Source organism: Rhopilema esculentum, chromosome 20 (genome assembly GCF_057945365.1).
Source record: "Rhopilema esculentum isolate cy_ngs chromosome 20, ASM5794536v1, whole genome shotgun sequence".
In the NCBI taxonomy this organism is placed as follows: Eukaryota; Metazoa; Cnidaria; class Scyphozoa; order Rhizostomeae; family Rhizostomatidae; genus Rhopilema; species Rhopilema esculentum.
This window is the reverse complement of record NC_142834.1, coordinates 10,558,732-10,576,666: the sequence shown is the minus strand read 5'-3', so window position 1 is coordinate 10,576,666 and position 17,935 is coordinate 10,558,732. Positions and strand designations below refer to the sequence as shown.

General features: G+C 35.9%; 2 protein-coding genes across 2 annotated transcripts; both read left to right on the top strand.

Moving 5' to 3' along the window:
• Positions 1 to 601: 601 nt before the first annotated feature.
• LOC135687483 (uncharacterized) lies at positions 602 to 3,183 on the top strand. The gene has a single exon (XM_089114683.1). The coding sequence runs from the start codon at positions 716 to 718 to the stop codon at positions 2,354 to 2,356; it is 1,641 nt and encodes a 546-aa protein (XP_088970809.1). The 5' UTR covers positions 602 to 715; the 3' UTR covers positions 2,357 to 3,183.
• Positions 3,184 to 3,820: 637 nt separating this feature from the next.
• On the top strand, positions 3,821 to 16,430 carry LOC135687486 (tRNA:m(4)X modification enzyme TRM13 homolog). The gene is made up of 12 exons (XM_065204055.2): positions 3,821 to 4,074; positions 5,634 to 5,677; positions 6,344 to 6,410; positions 7,443 to 7,505; positions 7,959 to 8,135; positions 8,637 to 8,718; positions 9,452 to 9,540; positions 10,223 to 10,301; positions 12,356 to 12,479; positions 13,381 to 13,583; positions 14,217 to 14,259; positions 14,391 to 16,430. The coding sequence occupies exons 1-12, from the start codon at positions 3,868 to 3,870 to the stop codon at positions 14,578 to 14,580; spliced, it is 1,368 nt and encodes a 455-aa protein (XP_065060127.2). The 5' UTR covers positions 3,821 to 3,867; the 3' UTR covers positions 14,581 to 16,430.
• Positions 16,431 to 17,935: the final 1,505 nt, after the last annotated feature.

Genomic DNA, 17,935 nt, shown 5'->3' with positions numbered 1-17,935 from the left:
GAAACCTTTTCGTCATCAATCCTCATCATATTTCGTCATCAATCCTCATCAAAAAATTTCCTAAGAGCCACCACTGATTTTACATGGGGTGGGGATGCACTTAAACTTTGGTTTTGGAGCTAGACATACGAAATGTTTCGTCCAGATCTAACATATTATAAGTCCAGTTCTCATTTTCAATAATAGCCTGAGATCAGGCTCTCGGGGCGGAGTTTTCCCGGTCTCCGTCCGAGCCTGATCCAGAGGTGGCGCCAGAAATCTTCCGACAGAGGGGCTTGAGCTTCCGACAGGGGGGCTAAAATGACTTTAATAAGCAGTTTTCGTACGTTATCTTGTCAAATTTGCTCCGACAATAACCCAAAATTTATTCCGATGGGGGGGGGGGGGGGCTGGATGCTTCCGACGGAGGGGCTGTAGCCCCCCCCCCCTAGCACTCCCCTGGCGCCACCACTGGCCTGATCTCAGGCTATTTCAATAAGAAATCTTAGTCTTTTGATTTGCAATGAAGTCACTATTATAATTCTTTATTGACAATTTCATGGTCTAAGGATCGCTAAAAATCCTGAATTTTTCCTGTTTCGAAAGGTTTTCTTATTTTTCGTAGGCTGTTTTGATGACTTGAAAAAAGAGGAATATTTCAGAAGTGTTCCTTGCAATAACGAGTGGTTTGAGTTTCTTGCAGTTGTTTTTCAACAAACAGCAGCGAATATCAGCAATGGCAGCACATCGAACTGAAGTAAACATTGAAAATGTTAATGCTAATTTGGTGATTCTTCAGCAAAAATTTACTCAGTTTGGAGGAATACACGACAACAAGATCCCCAATATTGCAAACGACATTAAATATGTTCGTAAATATGTTGAAGAACAAAAGTCATCCGCACAACAGGACCAAAAAGTCAAACTTATCAATGGCCTTGGCAACGTCGTGGTGACGACAATCAACTCTCTGGAAGATATAACAAGCCAAGATCCTATCAGAATTATGAAAGGTGGTCTTAGTATTGCAACTTCTATTGCCGGAATAGTTGGAGGACCATATGGTGCAGCAGCAGCGGCGGTGTGTAGCATACTTGGTGCAGTCGTCTCCGCTTGTTCCCCTAAGGAACCCGACTTGGCATCAAAATTTGCAGAAGCAGTAGCTGTAGAGCTGCAAAAATTTCACCAAAAGCTGACAAATGAGCGATTTTCAGGGCTGCAACATCGAGTCAGGACTATGAACAACACCTTGGAATACTTGAGAAAACAAGATATTGATGGAAGTGCGCCTGCGTCTAGCCTTGACAATCTGATTGATAATCGTCTTTATGAAACAGACCTGCCTCAGTTTATTGGAGAAGTTGCAGTTTGTTTTACAAAGGTACTTTCAAAGGAAAGCCCTAAAAACGACGTCGAGGACTGCGTAAGAGCAATGGTTGTGTACTGTAATGCCCAAGCTACCTTACTCATTTTGATTGCAAATATCATGGCAACATTGAAATGCCTTGGTGACAAAAGTGTGGCTCTGAAGACCATATTAGAAACCGAAACAAAATATTCTCGTCAAGTGCTCGAGTTTCTCTCAGATGAGAAGTACCTTGGTCCAGTAGGGTACCTTCCAACAGAAGGCAGCAAGTTGTATTTGATTCTGGCTTTGCGACAGAATACCCAAGCCTATCCAGTTGTTGAACAGTTCAGAGAAAGTCAAGGACTTAGCAGAATGCCGGACACTGATGTTGTCGTGCAGAATGCTTTCGCATCAGGTTTTTTTTCAATCAAATCAATAATCGACTTGTATCCAGCACCACACAAGAATGGAAATAGTCATCATTTCCAATTCATAAACCATACAGATCTTCCAGTAAAGGTGGAGTGTGGAACGGCAGGCGATCACGTGAATGGCTTGAAATTTTGCAAGGACATAGAGCCACGCAAATCATACGAGCATGTTGCAACTGGATCAACATTTCCATACTGGAATTTTTCAACAGGTGGTTACTTCATCATTTACTTAGATGGCATAATGAAAAACTACGAGAAGCGATTTAATGGTAATATAAAAGTTTACGAGTTTGCGCTCTCTAACCCATTTATGGGGTCCCGAAAAGCAGCCATAATAGAGAAGAAGGATGCTGTATATTCTGTTAGTGGTAATGACTGCTGGAAGACGATGAACAGCCCGTATTTTGGTGATCCGATATTGTTTACTCATTCGAATAAGCATTACTACATTAAAGCATCTCTTGGTGGAATACGTGATATATTTAAAGATGAAAAAGAGGATGAAGGTCAAGGCAAAAATGGTTGCCGTACTTGGAGATATGTTTTCCAAGAATTCAACCCTGCAGATAAATACGAACAATGTGTTATTCTGTAGAAAGCAGATAACTTCTTTTATGCTGCACGAAAAACGTTTTTGAACTTGTCAAATGATAGCTAGTAACATGCTTGTAACTGTAAATTCTGCTTCTTGGCTAAAGCTTATTGACTTTCTTTCAAAATTTAGCAACGCTGCCCAAAAAATGGATCCATAAATTCTAAAAAAAGTTTCTTGCATTGATGTTGAAACGAGAGAAACATCATTAAAAAGTTTCTTTGAATATCTGATTAAACATTGCCCAAAATCATGTGTGTTTTCTGTGGTGACTCGATTTCTGTGGTCCAGCGGGGCTTATGACTGTGAAAACTAGTATAGTAGGTTTGAGCTTAATGGAGGGGGAGAGGGGGATTATCAAAAACTTTTATCTCAAGGATGGGAGATGATTCGATCGAGGCCCATTATTGGGTTCTTTCATTCCCTGCTACATCGCACTCACCCCTTTTACAGAGAGTCAAGAAATCGTGGCATTTCCAAATGAATGAAACTTTCTGGTACAAGAAAACCATTAAACATATGGCATCAACAAAACACTTGCAAGGCAAAATATTATCATAGCCTTTTTATGCTGTAATGATACACCCCTTGATAACCAAAAAAGCTTTTTAAATTCTTTATCTTTTGAACGATATAAATGGTCGAAAAGAATTAATTCAATTTTCATACAAGAACTTCTCTTAGAGATCCAATCTTTTATGAATAATTACATTTTTAAATTCGTTCTGATATACCTTGAAAACTTTAACAGTACTGAATTTCTGGGAATGGGTTGTTTATGTACCCCTTGTTTTAGCATTAAATCCTTTTCAAGGGCGGTGTCACACCCCACCTCATGCCCATAGCGACGGGCCTATGAATAACACATTTTTCTCCAAAGTTTTGCGAAAGTTGTTTCCTGGAGGCATCTTTAGATTGCATGGTCGGCCTCGCGGCGTTTCCTACTCTTTTTTATGAGAACAATTTCATAAGAACACAAGCCTCTAAATTGGTCAAAAGCTGAAGAACATATTAAGAACAGGCTTAGGCTGAGCCACTGTAAAATGAAATTTTGAACAATAATCTATCTCAAAAACTAAAAGTTTTTACCATCTATTGGTTTTAACTAAAAGTTTGGGGCGCTTTTTCGGTGAATTTTCAAACATTTCGGCAAATAGGGAGTTGCGGGAGGAAATAGGGTGTTAGGAAATAGGGGGTTGAGGGAGAGTGCGGAGGAGGAGGGAAGAGAGAAAGACTCTTCCGCAGTTTACCGCAACCCCCTATCTACTCGACGCCCTATTTCCTCGACACTGACGCTCTGGAACCCAGGGTAGCAATTGCACTATTTAAACCTAATTAACAAATCAAGAACAACCCAGTCTCAGATTTTCGTAACAATTAAGGACATGCAGCCTGAAAAACTTTTTTTAATCAATGGTTGAGCGCGAGGTTGAGAGCACGAGAGACAGAAGAGCCAATAGAGGCAAAATAATGCAATTCAATTACTGGCCGGTCATTGTTTTTCTAAATACAACATGGACGTTCAAGACGGTGAGAATTCCTTGTCTCAAAAGGATAAAGTTGATAGAGAAAGATGTGGGTTTTATGTAAAAAGAAAAAGGAGAAATTGTAGAATGTTACCAGCTAAAGGAAATAAATACTGTGGAGAGCATCTTTGCTTCCAAGATGACCAATTTTCTGCAAATAGAGATGATCTTCATAAAGGCAATGTTGAAATTTCAGTATGTAAAATAATTATTTAGAATTTGTAAGGTCATCACACTCTATTTTCCTCTACTTTAAAGTTTCTGTATGCAGAATCTGTATGCACTGGAAATGTGCGAGAGATTTTTAAAGCATGAACATGCTCGTTAATTCATATTTGGTTAAGGTTGGTTGCAATGCACAAGCAGTATGTTTTAAGCTTTTTGCCCTTTTCGACCAGAGACAGGTATCCTTGCACTTTGTACCGATAATGCCGGTACTCTTTTGATGCTTTACCAGTAGTTGCATATCATCCGCTAGGCCCTCAACCAAAGTTCTGCTTCCTATAATTGAGTTACTTTTTGGAATGGAAACCGTTATAAAGTTTCCAACCTTAACTGATACAACAATCTTTGAACCTTTCACATACAGTATCTAAGGGCAAAAACGCAGAGCACCAAAATTTAATTGCTTGTTGTGGCAAAGATAGTTACTTGCTTTGTGAATTTGAAATTGTGAAATTGTGACAGTGACTTTTAATAAAGACTCAAATTAGCTGTTTGGTACAGGGCATGTGAAATGCTATTCTACACATTTTTAATAGAACATGCTTTAATTACTTTTTCTGGAAACTTATACCCGTGTGGCGAATCATAGATCTAAAGTCAGGCATGATTTTGCTTATTGACCTCCTACCACATACAACCTGTATTTTCACCAATAAAAACTTTATTTCCTCAAAGGATTGATTGTTTTTGCTAACTAGAGTGGGTGCGGAGGTTACTTCAAGGTAGGAGCACAGGGCTCTGATATGCGAAGAAAAACGCTATATCCATATCTTAAAAAAATGATGCAACAAATGGTTGTTGTGACTAATCGCTCTCAAAGATAACCTCGGGTGTTTGCCTGCACACTCAGTGCGCCCCCCATCGAAAGCCCTGAAATAACATATAACAGTAATCCAGTGGCAGCTTTGTAAGTTTTCAATTCAATATAGAAGAAATTCAAAGACCATTCTAGACCATGAACAGGATGATTTTTAAGCATGTCACCCTTGCCACACAAATATGCAGGGCTCTTTGTTATGAAAATATTTGACCAAATCTCACCAATCAAGTTTCAAGTTTTGCATGTTTGTGCAGAATGAAAAATATGCAAACACTGTGTTAGATTACTGTGCCGCACAACTGGTGGCAAGGGAAGAATGTGGATGAGGTTGGACATTGTGAAGGAGAAGAATGTTTATTTTCATTTTATGAATTTATTTCATGGTTTTGAGAATTAGTTGACATGAGAATGTACGAAATCTCAGTTTTCAAAGAAACAAAGATGACTGGTTTCTGTATGAAATCTGGCAACATTTTAAAAAAACAAATAACAAAAAGCCAAAGAAAAAATGTATAAGGATAACAATGACAGCACTGATATCCCACTGCAAGAAAATAAGAGAAAATGTGGTACATCACTCTGGAAGCTGATCAACAGATATAGGTCAAACTAGATAGTAGATACACTAAGCTTTATATTCAATTTTATATTTTTTGCTATTTCTATTGTTCCTTACACCTATGATTGAGCAAATGTTTTTGTTTTTTAGACAACAGTCAAAAAGAGAGTACAGTGCCCATTAGATCCAAAGCAGTAAGTATTTTCCTTAGCGTCAATTTATAAGTGATCATTCATAAGGATGTAATGGTTTCTCTGGCCCTAAATGTAGCCACACATAGCACAGACATTTTGTGGCTAGTAGACCAATGAACATTGCACAAAGGCATTTTGATAAATGGAAAAACATGAACATAGCTTTGTTATTCCCATTTTTTGCATAAACAAATGTGTCTAAACTTTTGTCCACAATTGAACACTTTTATTGACAAATTTCAATACATTAAGTTAAGTCCATTAGTGATTAGAACCCAATTTTTGTAGTTGATGTACATGTGTTTATCAGTAGTGCAAGCCCCATTTTCATGATTTTTTATTTTGAAAGTGACACTGCTTTATCAAGAAATTTTGCTTCAAAGATGAATTCATTAGTTTTACAAGTTTTTTGACGCCATGAGTGTTACAGCTGTTTGTACATAAGTTGTTGTTACATGTCATAAAATAATCTGTCAAAAAATTAGGCCACTTCGAGCGATGATGTTAGTCAAAAAAATTATTTTTTTCATTTTTTTTCAGACTTCTAACAGTGTTTGGGCAAGTTTTGTTTTAGCAACCTCTTAGAAAGTCATTTGATGGTTTTTGCTTAGTTTATAATTTGGTGCTTAAAATTATGGTCTCAATGATATAATGTTTTTTCTTTAGTACAGTATTTGAAGATAGATTGGAGAAGCATTTGAAGAAATGCAATTCAAGAGGAAAAACACAGCAGGTTCATATTTAACAATAATTTCTATTACTCATATTTAAAGCTTTTGAGTTAGAGATGATTATTAATTATTAATTTTTGAGGAAATTTTGCATATAGAAACCCACTTGTAAATTTTGTAGGTCTGTTGGGTAATTTTTTGTTATGAAAAATGAAAAGAGTCATAAAAAGAGTCTTGATAAAGCCATTGTATTGAAAAATTTTGAGTAGCCTACATGGAGGGCTTAATTGAGATGCAATAAATCCACCATTTTAGTCCATGATTCATTCAGCAGTGAATGTAACAACTAAATAAATGAGATTGATGAACATATGGCCAAATTTAAACTTTAAACATACCAATATTTTGGACTAAAAAATATTCTTATACTATGATTTATATTTTGGTTTGTCATTTTAAAAAGAATAGTTTGTTATTTTAAAAAGAATATGATTAAGTAATAGCTTAAATGAAATAACTTGAAAAGGGTAAAGCTACAAAGCGAGATACTGTTATGGCAACTTGGATATGATTTTATAAGCGTCCCTGCATATAAGCCCTCAACGTATAAGCCCACCTCAAATAAGCTTCTCCTCGAATACGCCCCTTGCTAAAAATTGCCTTATACTACACACTGCCTATACAGCATTAAGCACTTTACAACAACAGATCAGTAAAAGTAGTTTCTTTAGAAACTACCTAAATCAATTAGCCTCCAGGGGCTAATTTTGAGGATTTATGGTATATTGAACAAAAAGAAATGTTAAAACAGGGTGGGTCAGTTTCTGTTAAAAAGTAAATTTCTTATGTTGTAGATTTGTTTTCTGACTTGTTTTAACATTATCTAAAAATGTGTAGGTTTGTTTATTTATGTCCAAATTTCCCTGGAAATACTTCTTGTATGTATTTGTTTGCGAGTGTAAAAGCGGTAAAGATTGTCTTCAAAATGGTATATTTTCGCAGATTTTTTAGATTGTTACATGGCCCAATTTTATTTTGTTACCTTGACCCATTTTGTCAAATCACCTTGATGAATTCTTTTTTTCCCTAAACAGGACTATTTTGAAGAACACATAAACTCCGGTTTGCTTCATTGTGAAACTGCTGAAGATGAAAAGGTGAATGATCATCAACAGAATTGTAAATTTCTTTCAGTTGCCTCAGGAAGATATTGTGTAAAAATATATACTTCTCCAAACTATTGAATAATGACCATCATTTTTTGTGTGATACTAAAATAATTATGTCTCGGAAGTTGCCCTGAAGGGTTTTTGATGCACTGTTCAAAGCTAGAATATTTGCTGCTATGGAAAATGATGAATAAAAGGCAGACAGTAGCATCATGTTTTTGCACTATCTTAACCTCTGGATACCTGCAGAGGCACTAAAAGGAATTTTGCGGTATTAAAATCCCAAGAAGCAAAATTAGGCAGCCTTTGGGTTGTTTTTGTTTAGAAGCTAGTAGAGATATCTACTTTAAATTTTTGATAATTTTCATTATATAATTTATCATTCATGAATAGTTATAGTGATGTACCTAAATCATTATTAATTTATTTCTTTTTATTCAGGTCCCGTTGAATAAGATTCCAAAAATGGAAATATATGATTTGATCAAAAGGGTTGAGAAATGCTATTCGGAATCATTATTAAAGATCAAAAAGTGGTGCGGATCCCATCCGGTGTTGAAAGAAGAACTTGACAATGAAGAATACGGTGAAAGTACTAGAAAGCACTTTTTACAGCAGGTGCGGTTGTAGTGTAGTTTTGAGACCAATGTCATTAACTTCCCTGGATATTAACTCATAACTGAATATATTTTATAACAGGAAAGTAGTCAGCCCAAGTTGGTAAGTTTGTGGCCGGCAGTACCTGTATTCAACAGATCTTGAGAGGAAATAGGAGATGAAACAGAGCAATGAAATTTATTTGCTCTTTTTCGTCAATTTAGAACAGCGGATATCGTGCTCATAAGATCTTCCGCTAGGTCATGTAGCTGTTCTATTTGAACTGCATAATCAGTAATGGCATAACAGGAAGAAGCTAGAAGATTATGTCGGTATTGAATCCTTCAGTTGAAGACTTTTCACTTGAAAACATGCATGATAAATCGCATCATACACAGCAATTTTCAACAACGACAAATCTAATTTTATGACATCAATAGGCAGATGCTCATTATCTTACGCCCGCGCTCTCTTGTTTTGATTTTCTAATTTCGTGTGAATTGTAACCTTTTGTTTTTACAGGCTTCCTTGATCGATTTATTAGAAAAAAATGATGTCTTCAAAAAAGATAAATTAGCTGTTTTAGAATTTGGTGCTGGCAAAGGTAAGCTGTTGCATATTGATTGATTTTCCTGTTGCATTTTTGCCGTTATTATGCTTTATTAAAAGGGAACTTTGGTGACACTACAGTAAGATCATCGTTTATGTTGGACCATATAATGATAATAGAAATAATAAAAACATTTATACAGGGTAAAACCTTTTTAGCGCCAAAGGCACTGATACCAACGAGGGTACTGTTTTAAATAAAAGTATTGACATTGTTAAAAATGAAAAATAATTACAAGTTAAATGTGAAAATTAAAATGAAAGTTAAAAATAATAAATGGTTAAAGATCGTTTCTAAGGGCTTTGAAGTGAACTAGTTGTTCAGAAAATGTTCTTTTAAGTGATTTTTGAATTGAACTATTGATGTTAAATGGCGGATGTCAATTGAGATTTTGTTGTAGCAAGAGCAAGAAAGATTTGAAATCATACAACAATCCCTATGTTATCTCTTCTATCAGGGATTAAGGCCAATCCCTTAGGTTCTTCTTTAGATTGCACCGTTTGATCATCTGCTATGTTTTATGCTTTTTACTTTTTCAAAAGAATTATAGTTGAGATAAGTTTTGTTCTGAATGGAAGTTTCAACCAGGCTAATGGGAAGCCAAGTTTATTAAGACACGTGCTAACCGATACTGGAGAATCACCCTTTTAGGGTTAATAGAGCTAACCCTATTTTCAAGCTATTACTATTGACCATGTAAAAATCCACCTTTGTTATCTTTGCCTAGGAAAACTATCACACTGGCTGCAGAAAGCTGTTGGTAACGTGGATAATGTCGAGTATTACTTGATAGACCGTCAGAATCATCGTCATAAGGTACAGTAAAATAAAGGCACAGTCTGCATAATTTTGGTTATAAGTTATTATAGCTGTTGGCTTTATCTGATGAATTTGAAAACGAACAGTTTGGTATACTGCCTATAAGAATTTCGTCCCCTTTTCGTCCCAGGACATTTCGTCCCCTTTTAAATTGAAGGACAAATTCAAGACAACTGCTGCTGTGGTACTAAGATTTTATCGATTTTCTAAGTTCATTTACCGTAAATCCTCGAAGTGCCCCCCCCCCTCTCGAAGGAGCCCACCTCGAATAAGCCCTCATCCTAGAACTACGAATTGTCAATAAGCCTTCCTCCCTCGAATTAGCTCCCACTGTTACTGTAGATCCTCAAATTGGCCCCCTTAAATTTGATGGTTTTTGCCATCTGAGGCTGTCTTTGGCGTTTTATTGACTTACCTCAACAATTTATACTTTCGGTAATAATTAATTAAATGCTCATAAAGAAATTCCTGCTTAAATAAGCGAGGTCTTTTAATAATGTCTTCTTAGTGTCTACAATAATTTTATCCCTCGTATAAGCCCCCCCCCCTCGAATAAGCCCCCATCCAAAATTATAAAAAATAAATAAGCACCCAGGGAGCTAATTCGAGGATTTACGGTATTTAGATCTCAAAATATTTTACAATGGGAATTAGTGCTGGTGTTATCTTTCTCTTGCAGTTCGATTGCTTTCACAGAGGAGAGAACCAGGGACCTTCGTTCAAGAGGCTTTACATTGATATCGAACATCTCAATCTTGGTAGGAATGTAGCCTTTTTGAAACCGATTTTTCCTTTATCTGAATCATAGCCATGCTTTTAATCATCCTAGAAGGATCCGATCAACTAGCAGCTATTCAAATTTAATTTCATAACAGATTAGGTAATGGTAGGTTTTTGGGTCGTTTTTAACTGTTCATGGCTAACAATGCCCCTTCAGTCGGATGGACCTCCTTAATATGTCCGTTTCGCAATAGTTTTCATCATTAAGGTCATTCTCTTGTCCTTTAATATTTTATCATTTAACCGGGCATCTGGCTTTTCCTCTTACTGAATCAACTAGCTGTAATCTTCTTTACTCCTGGGCGCTTCTCCTTCTTTTTCAATAACTGATACTCTGTTTTTGATTTCACACTGTCACATATTGCCATTGTAGCTTTTAAGTCATCATCGATTTTTTTCAAGAATAGCACTCAAGCAAATGCTTTGCTAGTCTTTTGTCGAAAAACATTTTTATTGGCTTTTGTGCTTGAAAACATCGCTTGAGCTTTAGCTTGGAAAGCATCAGACCCTGCTTTATCAATTGTTTGAGTACAAAACGATTATGTGTCAATCTTTCACGATCGTTGTCCGAGATGAAGAAGTTCTCACCTCATCAAAACGACTGCTGACATTACTATCGTTCCTGATTCAGCATTTTGAATTTTTTATCTATGCTAAACCTTCTTTATGCCACGTGGCTAGATAGTACATCTTTATGGAGAATTTGCTCACAATACACTGCTTTATGTGTGTACTTCGTAGATTGGAATAATTGACGTAGGTAGTATCTTTCTTTTGCAATCAAGAGAACGACAAGCCTGCACGCAAGCAGTATAATTTCACTCTCTCACCTCTTGCTATATTACTGTACTGTCTTTCTTTCTCGCTGTGAATGGAAATTTATAGGGTGGACCTTTTGAAGTGCATATTGGATTCACTGTGACTGTGATTGTTTTTATTTATAATATGACTATGGAGGAATTTTCTGACGTCATTGTTTGTCGAAAAATTCTTACAATTGGGCAAGTTATATTGCAGATTCTGTTTGTATTTTTCCATTTCAGCTCGTTTATGTTTTGCATTTCAAAGGCTGTAGTAGTATGTTTTTTGGATTCACGCGACACGCTTATTTATGTTAAGCTTTCAAATGAATCCACCATATTGATGCTACCCATCATGTTGCATCACAAATAGTCCCTCGTGAACTTTAAGATGAGCCTAACTGCTATATTGGAAACTTTAGGGATTAGGCCGAAGAATCTGATTTTTACACACACCATGAGATGACTCAAACACCGTTTGGAGCAATGCCTATAGCATCTTTGGAAATTTATCAGGACCTGCTGTGCAGGAAAATGGCATTACATTCTCATCTTCATCCGATTATTATCCCCTACTTCCTAATCCATGATTGCAAAAATTAATCTAAATTAGCCACTCGTTAATTATTTACATGTATGTTGCCTCTGATATGCCAAAGTAAAACTCTTTTGAAAAATTTCACTAAGTAGATTGGCTATTCATTTGCTAGCCTATATCAGCACGAAAATTTTGTGTCCCCCCTGTTAGAGTTTCAATAAATCTGATCGGTTACAAACAAAACAGATTAAATCGAGGTTGTATAAAGATCGGGCTATAGTTCTTTTCATGCGCAGCTACGTCACTATTGATTTCCACATGAAACCGGCGCATGCACTGCCGATCAATGCGGAGAGACCTTAGATTTAGCGCCGTCCCAACGCCCGGAATTAGGTTACGGCTTCTTGATACAGCCAGCCTTGACCGTAGTTATAATTTTTGCACTAAATGATCCATAGGTATTTGAGTATCATAGCTAATTCTAGCTATGTTTCAAAAATGCATGTTTTAAGGATCCATTGAATTTTACTTGAAAATGGTTACCTTGTTTGATCAACTATGCTCGACGCTTTCTTGCCAACAAATAACCAGTTCATGTCGAGCCACTATCCAGTGATCTGGTTTTCTGTCGCTTTGTAGCCTAAACCGTCAATGCTTTTATTTTGAAGTTATGGTATGGCGTTAATTTTTGCAGCTAAGGTTTCAGATTTGACTCAAAAGAATATCGTTGGCATCGGAAAGCATTTATGTGGAGCAGCCACAGATTTCTCGCTAAGATGTCTTGCTGGAGGAGACCGTAAACAGGCTGAATCGAATCAGTAAGTGACACGTAGTAAATTTGTCTTATAAGTATTCTTACTATCAGCGAAAATTCTAAGAACAAATTTTGATCGTGTATGTGTGTTTTTAATTATGGTTTCTAAACACAATAAAGGTACCAAGTTACCTAAATATAATTTGTCATATAACACACGGAATCTCATTAAATCCTTGGTTCAAAAAACCAGTGATAAAAAACAGGAAAGGAAAGATCTTACGAACTTGGAAAGCAAAAGTGACGATTGCTCACGAAGAGCTGATGTTTGCTTGAGAAATTTAGATATAACCGTAAAAAGACACATTAATCAACAAAACAAAGCAGCAACTAATTAAAGCTTTGCTTATTTTATGCTTCATTTATCTGAGTCATAATTGCGGAATTTCCCACCTAGGTAACAATATAGGTTTTGTTTTTGCTGACATGGTGAAAACAGTTGCATGTCGGTCTCATCAGGCGGAAAACACCCGGCTGTGACTGAGAAGTTCTGTCTTTTCTGCATAAAGGCGTGTACGGCTCTGTCTATACGGTCTTTAACACTATATAATAGGCCGGTAAACAGTTATAGTAAACAGCGATCCTCATTATTTTCTGATGTATGCAACCAGTAGTGGTTTGTTAAGTGGAGCCTTGTTTCCCGAAACGGAGCTAGCCTATTTGCCACCGCTGAACCATGCATTCGTTAGAAATCTCAATGAAACATGCCTACTTGTTTACCATTTATGTACAAATTTTGTAGCCATTTATATTATTATTGGTCCGAGCTACATATGAGAAAGTGGGTGATGTTATGGAAATTTTCATATGGAGAGTCAGCTTTCTTAAGAGCTTGCAGCCTCAGTTTCTAAAACTATTATTTTCTGTACTGTATTCACAATAGATCCGTATTTTTGCTTTTCAAGGGCATCGAAAAAAGCGAAACTTGACCATAACACCAACCGCATTGAACTGATTTTATTTGCACTATGTTGTTATCACAAATGCTCTTGGCCGAGCTTTGTCGGGAGAGATTTTTTTGCCGCGAATGGATTCAACAAAACTGATTTTCATCGAATTACAAAAATTTGTAGCTGGGCTGTTTGTGGTGTTCGCAGCATTGGAAAAGGTAAAATTATTGCATTTCAAAAACTTTGTTATGATTTACACCTTTGAGTAAACAAACAACCAACGCCGGATAAGTTGACTTTCTGTTGATTCGAATTTTTCTTTCCGCTTTATAATTTTTCTGCTTTAGCCAGCATTTGACAACATTAACAACTTCAATCTTTTCTTAACAGCATAAATTTTCTGACGTGGACTGTATTGCTTTTCATCCTTGGAAAACCCACAATAGTGTATGCCAATCTGGTTCACAAAATAATGAATCACCCGTTCTCTAACACTGTAAAAACCCAGTTGCTTTATAATTTATAGTTTAATACTGTTTGTGACACGTGCAGAGCCAGATTTTGCATTTTTCGTAATTTTTGCAGATTAAATGTGGTGTGAATCTTTAGTCGCTCTGGCAGCTGAATAAAGAGCATGCCGCATGAATTTTGTAGAGAAGATTCGCGAGTGGACAAATGGATTCAAGAGTGAATTAATGATTAAAGTTATTACTTAATAAATATTGCATATGTGTAAAAATATCAATGTTTCTTAATGACATGTTTGGTAATTATGGTTTATAAACTATTAATTCTCATGAATTCTTAATGAATACTGTTTTTGAATATTGATGTTAAATCGATTTTTTCAGATTCTGGTGATGATGAGTTGTTGGGAAAAGAAAAAGATGAAATGTAAATAACCTTCTACATACCTTTCTGATTGAAATTCTTCATCCGTGAAATTATTTATTTATTTTTCTTTATATCATACCTTTTCTGTTCGTTTCCTCGTCCCTTTTTATCTTGTCGTTTCTCTTTTTCAGGAATACTTTCCAACTTAACCCTGAACAGAAAAAAGAAATCGGTTCAAAATGCAAGAGACTTATTGACTTAGGAAGAATAGAATACTTAAGAAAGCATGGGTATCAAACAGAATTAATTTACTTCATTGATTCAGCAGTAACTCTTGAGAATGTTGTTCTACTTGCAAAGCCAAACATTACTAATGGTTAGTTTTGAAATAATTGATGAGAAGGATTTTTAGGAAAGATATATCGAAAGAAGCTGTCAAGTCTGTCCCTCTGCAAAACACTGTATCCCTTTTTTCATTAGATTTTTTCTATATTAAAGTTTTTCGTTTGTTATTTTTTTCAGTATAGCAGTATAACAGTTCGTCCGACCTCCACTTTATCTTTGTCGCCGTGAAATGTTGTTAACCACTTTCACCAAGCGTACATACACTAGGGTATCAAAAGTATTGCACCACCTCGAAGGAGGAGAAATGGCGCATGAATGATCGAAAGCTATTGTTATGCAAATTAATTCTGTTTTTAGAGGGGCAATGGCAATTGGTCGAAAGCAAAACAACGACCAATCAAAACGTCAACCTATTTAGAGCATTTTTTTGAAAACTGAAGACCACTTCCCTGTAAATATTTTATAGCGACTCGCCCCTCATTTGACAGTTTTGCTTCCTTAGGCATGGTCTACATTTTTACAAACAAAAATGTCTTTGCGTAATTTATACATTTCTAACTAAGTTTTCTATGGCGTCAGCAAGATTTGCAAACTTTTCCCGCCAAAGTTTGCTCTAAAATGCGCTTACTTCACCCAATTAATGCATTCAAATGTTTTGCATGGTCAAAAAGTCGACAAAAAGTGCCGCCATTTTTAGCAGGGTGGTGCAATACTTTTGATACCCTAGTGTACAAAACTACTCTTTCCCGCGGAGTCTACATGCATGCTACTTTAATCTGGATCTAGACAAAAGCGGCGATTTTCGACTTTTATTCTCTTTATCAGAGGCTTAAGTTTCCCTGAGATAATCGTAGCCATTTTGCTCTCAACTACTTACAACAAATCTGCTAGCGTAAGCAGCTTGTCACCTAGTGCTTCTGTAGGATGATTTCTATATGGAATCGAATCGAATTTCTTGACAACTAGCTGCGGCGCCAGTCTTCGAATGAAGACGAGTGTTTTTATTTATGTACTGCTGGAAGGACTTCGATTGCAGACATCACGAAACAATCTAATTATACGCAAGCTTGACTTGGCAGTTTATTTTTACAGCGGATAATCTTGTGCCTTTTGAAACGCAAGGATAATTTATTACACGCCCTCCTATGTTTGAAGCTTGCAGAAATAATCTTTAGAAAAAATTATTTTATAACGAATCATAACTTCATAACAGTGCAATTGTTGCTCTTTGTGTAGAAAAACAGTTCTAGTGTTGATGTAATGACTGGACGGTCTATTTAAGGGTATTGACAATGTTTTGTCATATAAAAACTATGGTTTTAATGGATTGTATATCAAGATTCTTTGCACGAAGATCAACAGACGTCGGCAGATGACAGCTTGCGATATGGCTTTTTGTATCTTGTTTATTAAAAATTGTAAGTAGTCTATTTGCATTCTCAAAAAAGTCTTGACCCACTGTCACAGGAGATAATTATGTCATCTCCTGTTGAATTAGAATTAGAGAGTTGTCGCTACTTGCCACGCTAAATCTAAACTTTTTTAATATAATCGGAGATACTATCTATTTTTCTTTTGCATGAAAAACTTAAAAGTTGCCTATTCTGGTCTATACTTTTTTATACAAGTGCATTTATTTAATTTGACTGAGGTTAAGATATTCTAAATTTTTAAAAGAGTGCGTCCTAAAAGTGTTCTTTAATGGGTTTTTGTTTTTTATTTGACTTAAGTAAAATTAAGAGTGGCATGTTAAATGTGCTTGCAGTAATTTTTTAAATTATATTAGAAATTATATCGTTTTCGTTTTACTTTATAACATTGTTGTTATTCAACTTCAGGTTCAACCGCACGACTTTTACTCTTAAACTTACCGTCATCATGTGGAATGTCCTTGTTTTTAGCCGTTCTTTTCTGTCTTATTATATTATTTTTATATTATTAGTTGGTTTTTATATTATCTAAAGGCTAAGGAATAGATAGTGCCTGAATCATGTAAGATTCTATATGGCAAGGTACATTAAACGAAAATTGAACTGGTACACTCTAATACACTGAACTGTCTCGAGAAGCTGTCCTTTACTTTTAAACATATACGGATTAACTAGAATTAATTTAAGACTGTCTGAAAATGCATTATGGGATGCTTGCGTAGCGCAATGGCTTATTGTTAGCAATGAGTCTTTAACTTGCTCAGATCTTACTTTGCATCCAAATTGTTTCTTGAATGTTATGTGAATCACTTCAATCATTTCATTGCTTGTGTTAATGTTTAAGGTTATTTGGAAATTGATATGAACTCAATCGCTGTTACTGTAGTGAAGACAAAAAAGAATTTGGCTAAGCCTTCTTTAGCGTTAATCATCAAAGCCAAGACGACCAAAATCCTTTAATGGCCGGCTAGATTATTGAAGATTTTCGTTATTTTTGATAGAACCGTGAGCTGTTATATGGTCGTGGATTGCACCATCGCTTGCTGTAAAGTAGTTTCGCACCTGTTACAACGGCGGAACTTGATAATTATTTTATTGCCAAATATTTTTCAGGGGGAGCAAAGAATATGTCTCTGAGATACACGAATCATATAGGTTGGGAAGCACCACATTTTCTTGAAAGGTGGCTGAATTTTCAGATCTTTATATATAATGATAGGTTTCCTTACCTATGAAAGTTTATAGCCATACTGTCCCAAACTGTGTACCTATTATTTATAAATTGTTTTTAATTTCCTTCCAATTAGAATATTAAGTGAAGCGACTGAATTCTGTTTAGTTGATGTATGTTAGCAATTAGAATCTGTTGACTGATATACCTTGAAAGACTTTATACAGCTGTGAAGTTGACAGGCAGATCAAGGCTGGAGAATTATGAGATGAGATTGCGAACTTTATTACAAAGGAACTTTTTGTAACAAAAAGCGGTCAACAAAGAGTATATGTCTAAACAACTCGACTAATATGACGACCACCACAGTTTAATCGAAGCCCGAACAACAGTATGAGCTTTCTTTGATCAGATCAATTTGCCTAAAAACGTTGACATTGTAGACGAACAAGGTTTTTTTTCTCGAACAAAGTCACACTTTTTTCTACCTGCTGCTGTTGTGCTCAAATCAATATGATAAGCAGTGTTTGCGAACATGACATAAACTCACAGGGCACAGTCCCAGGTGGGAAGAAAAGAGCTTATGCCACAACCGATAAGGCTCAGTCAGATATTATTGTAAAACGCGTTTGAACTAAATGTCATCCCCAAGGCTGAAGTTCGGATAGCATTTTATCGACTTTTACTCTGAACTACTTTCTATTTCATCCTTTTCATCTATAATGGCAGTTACTGCCTTTATAATGCGGTAATTTCCATTGTCGAGTGAAAGGCCTGTCAAATCCACTCT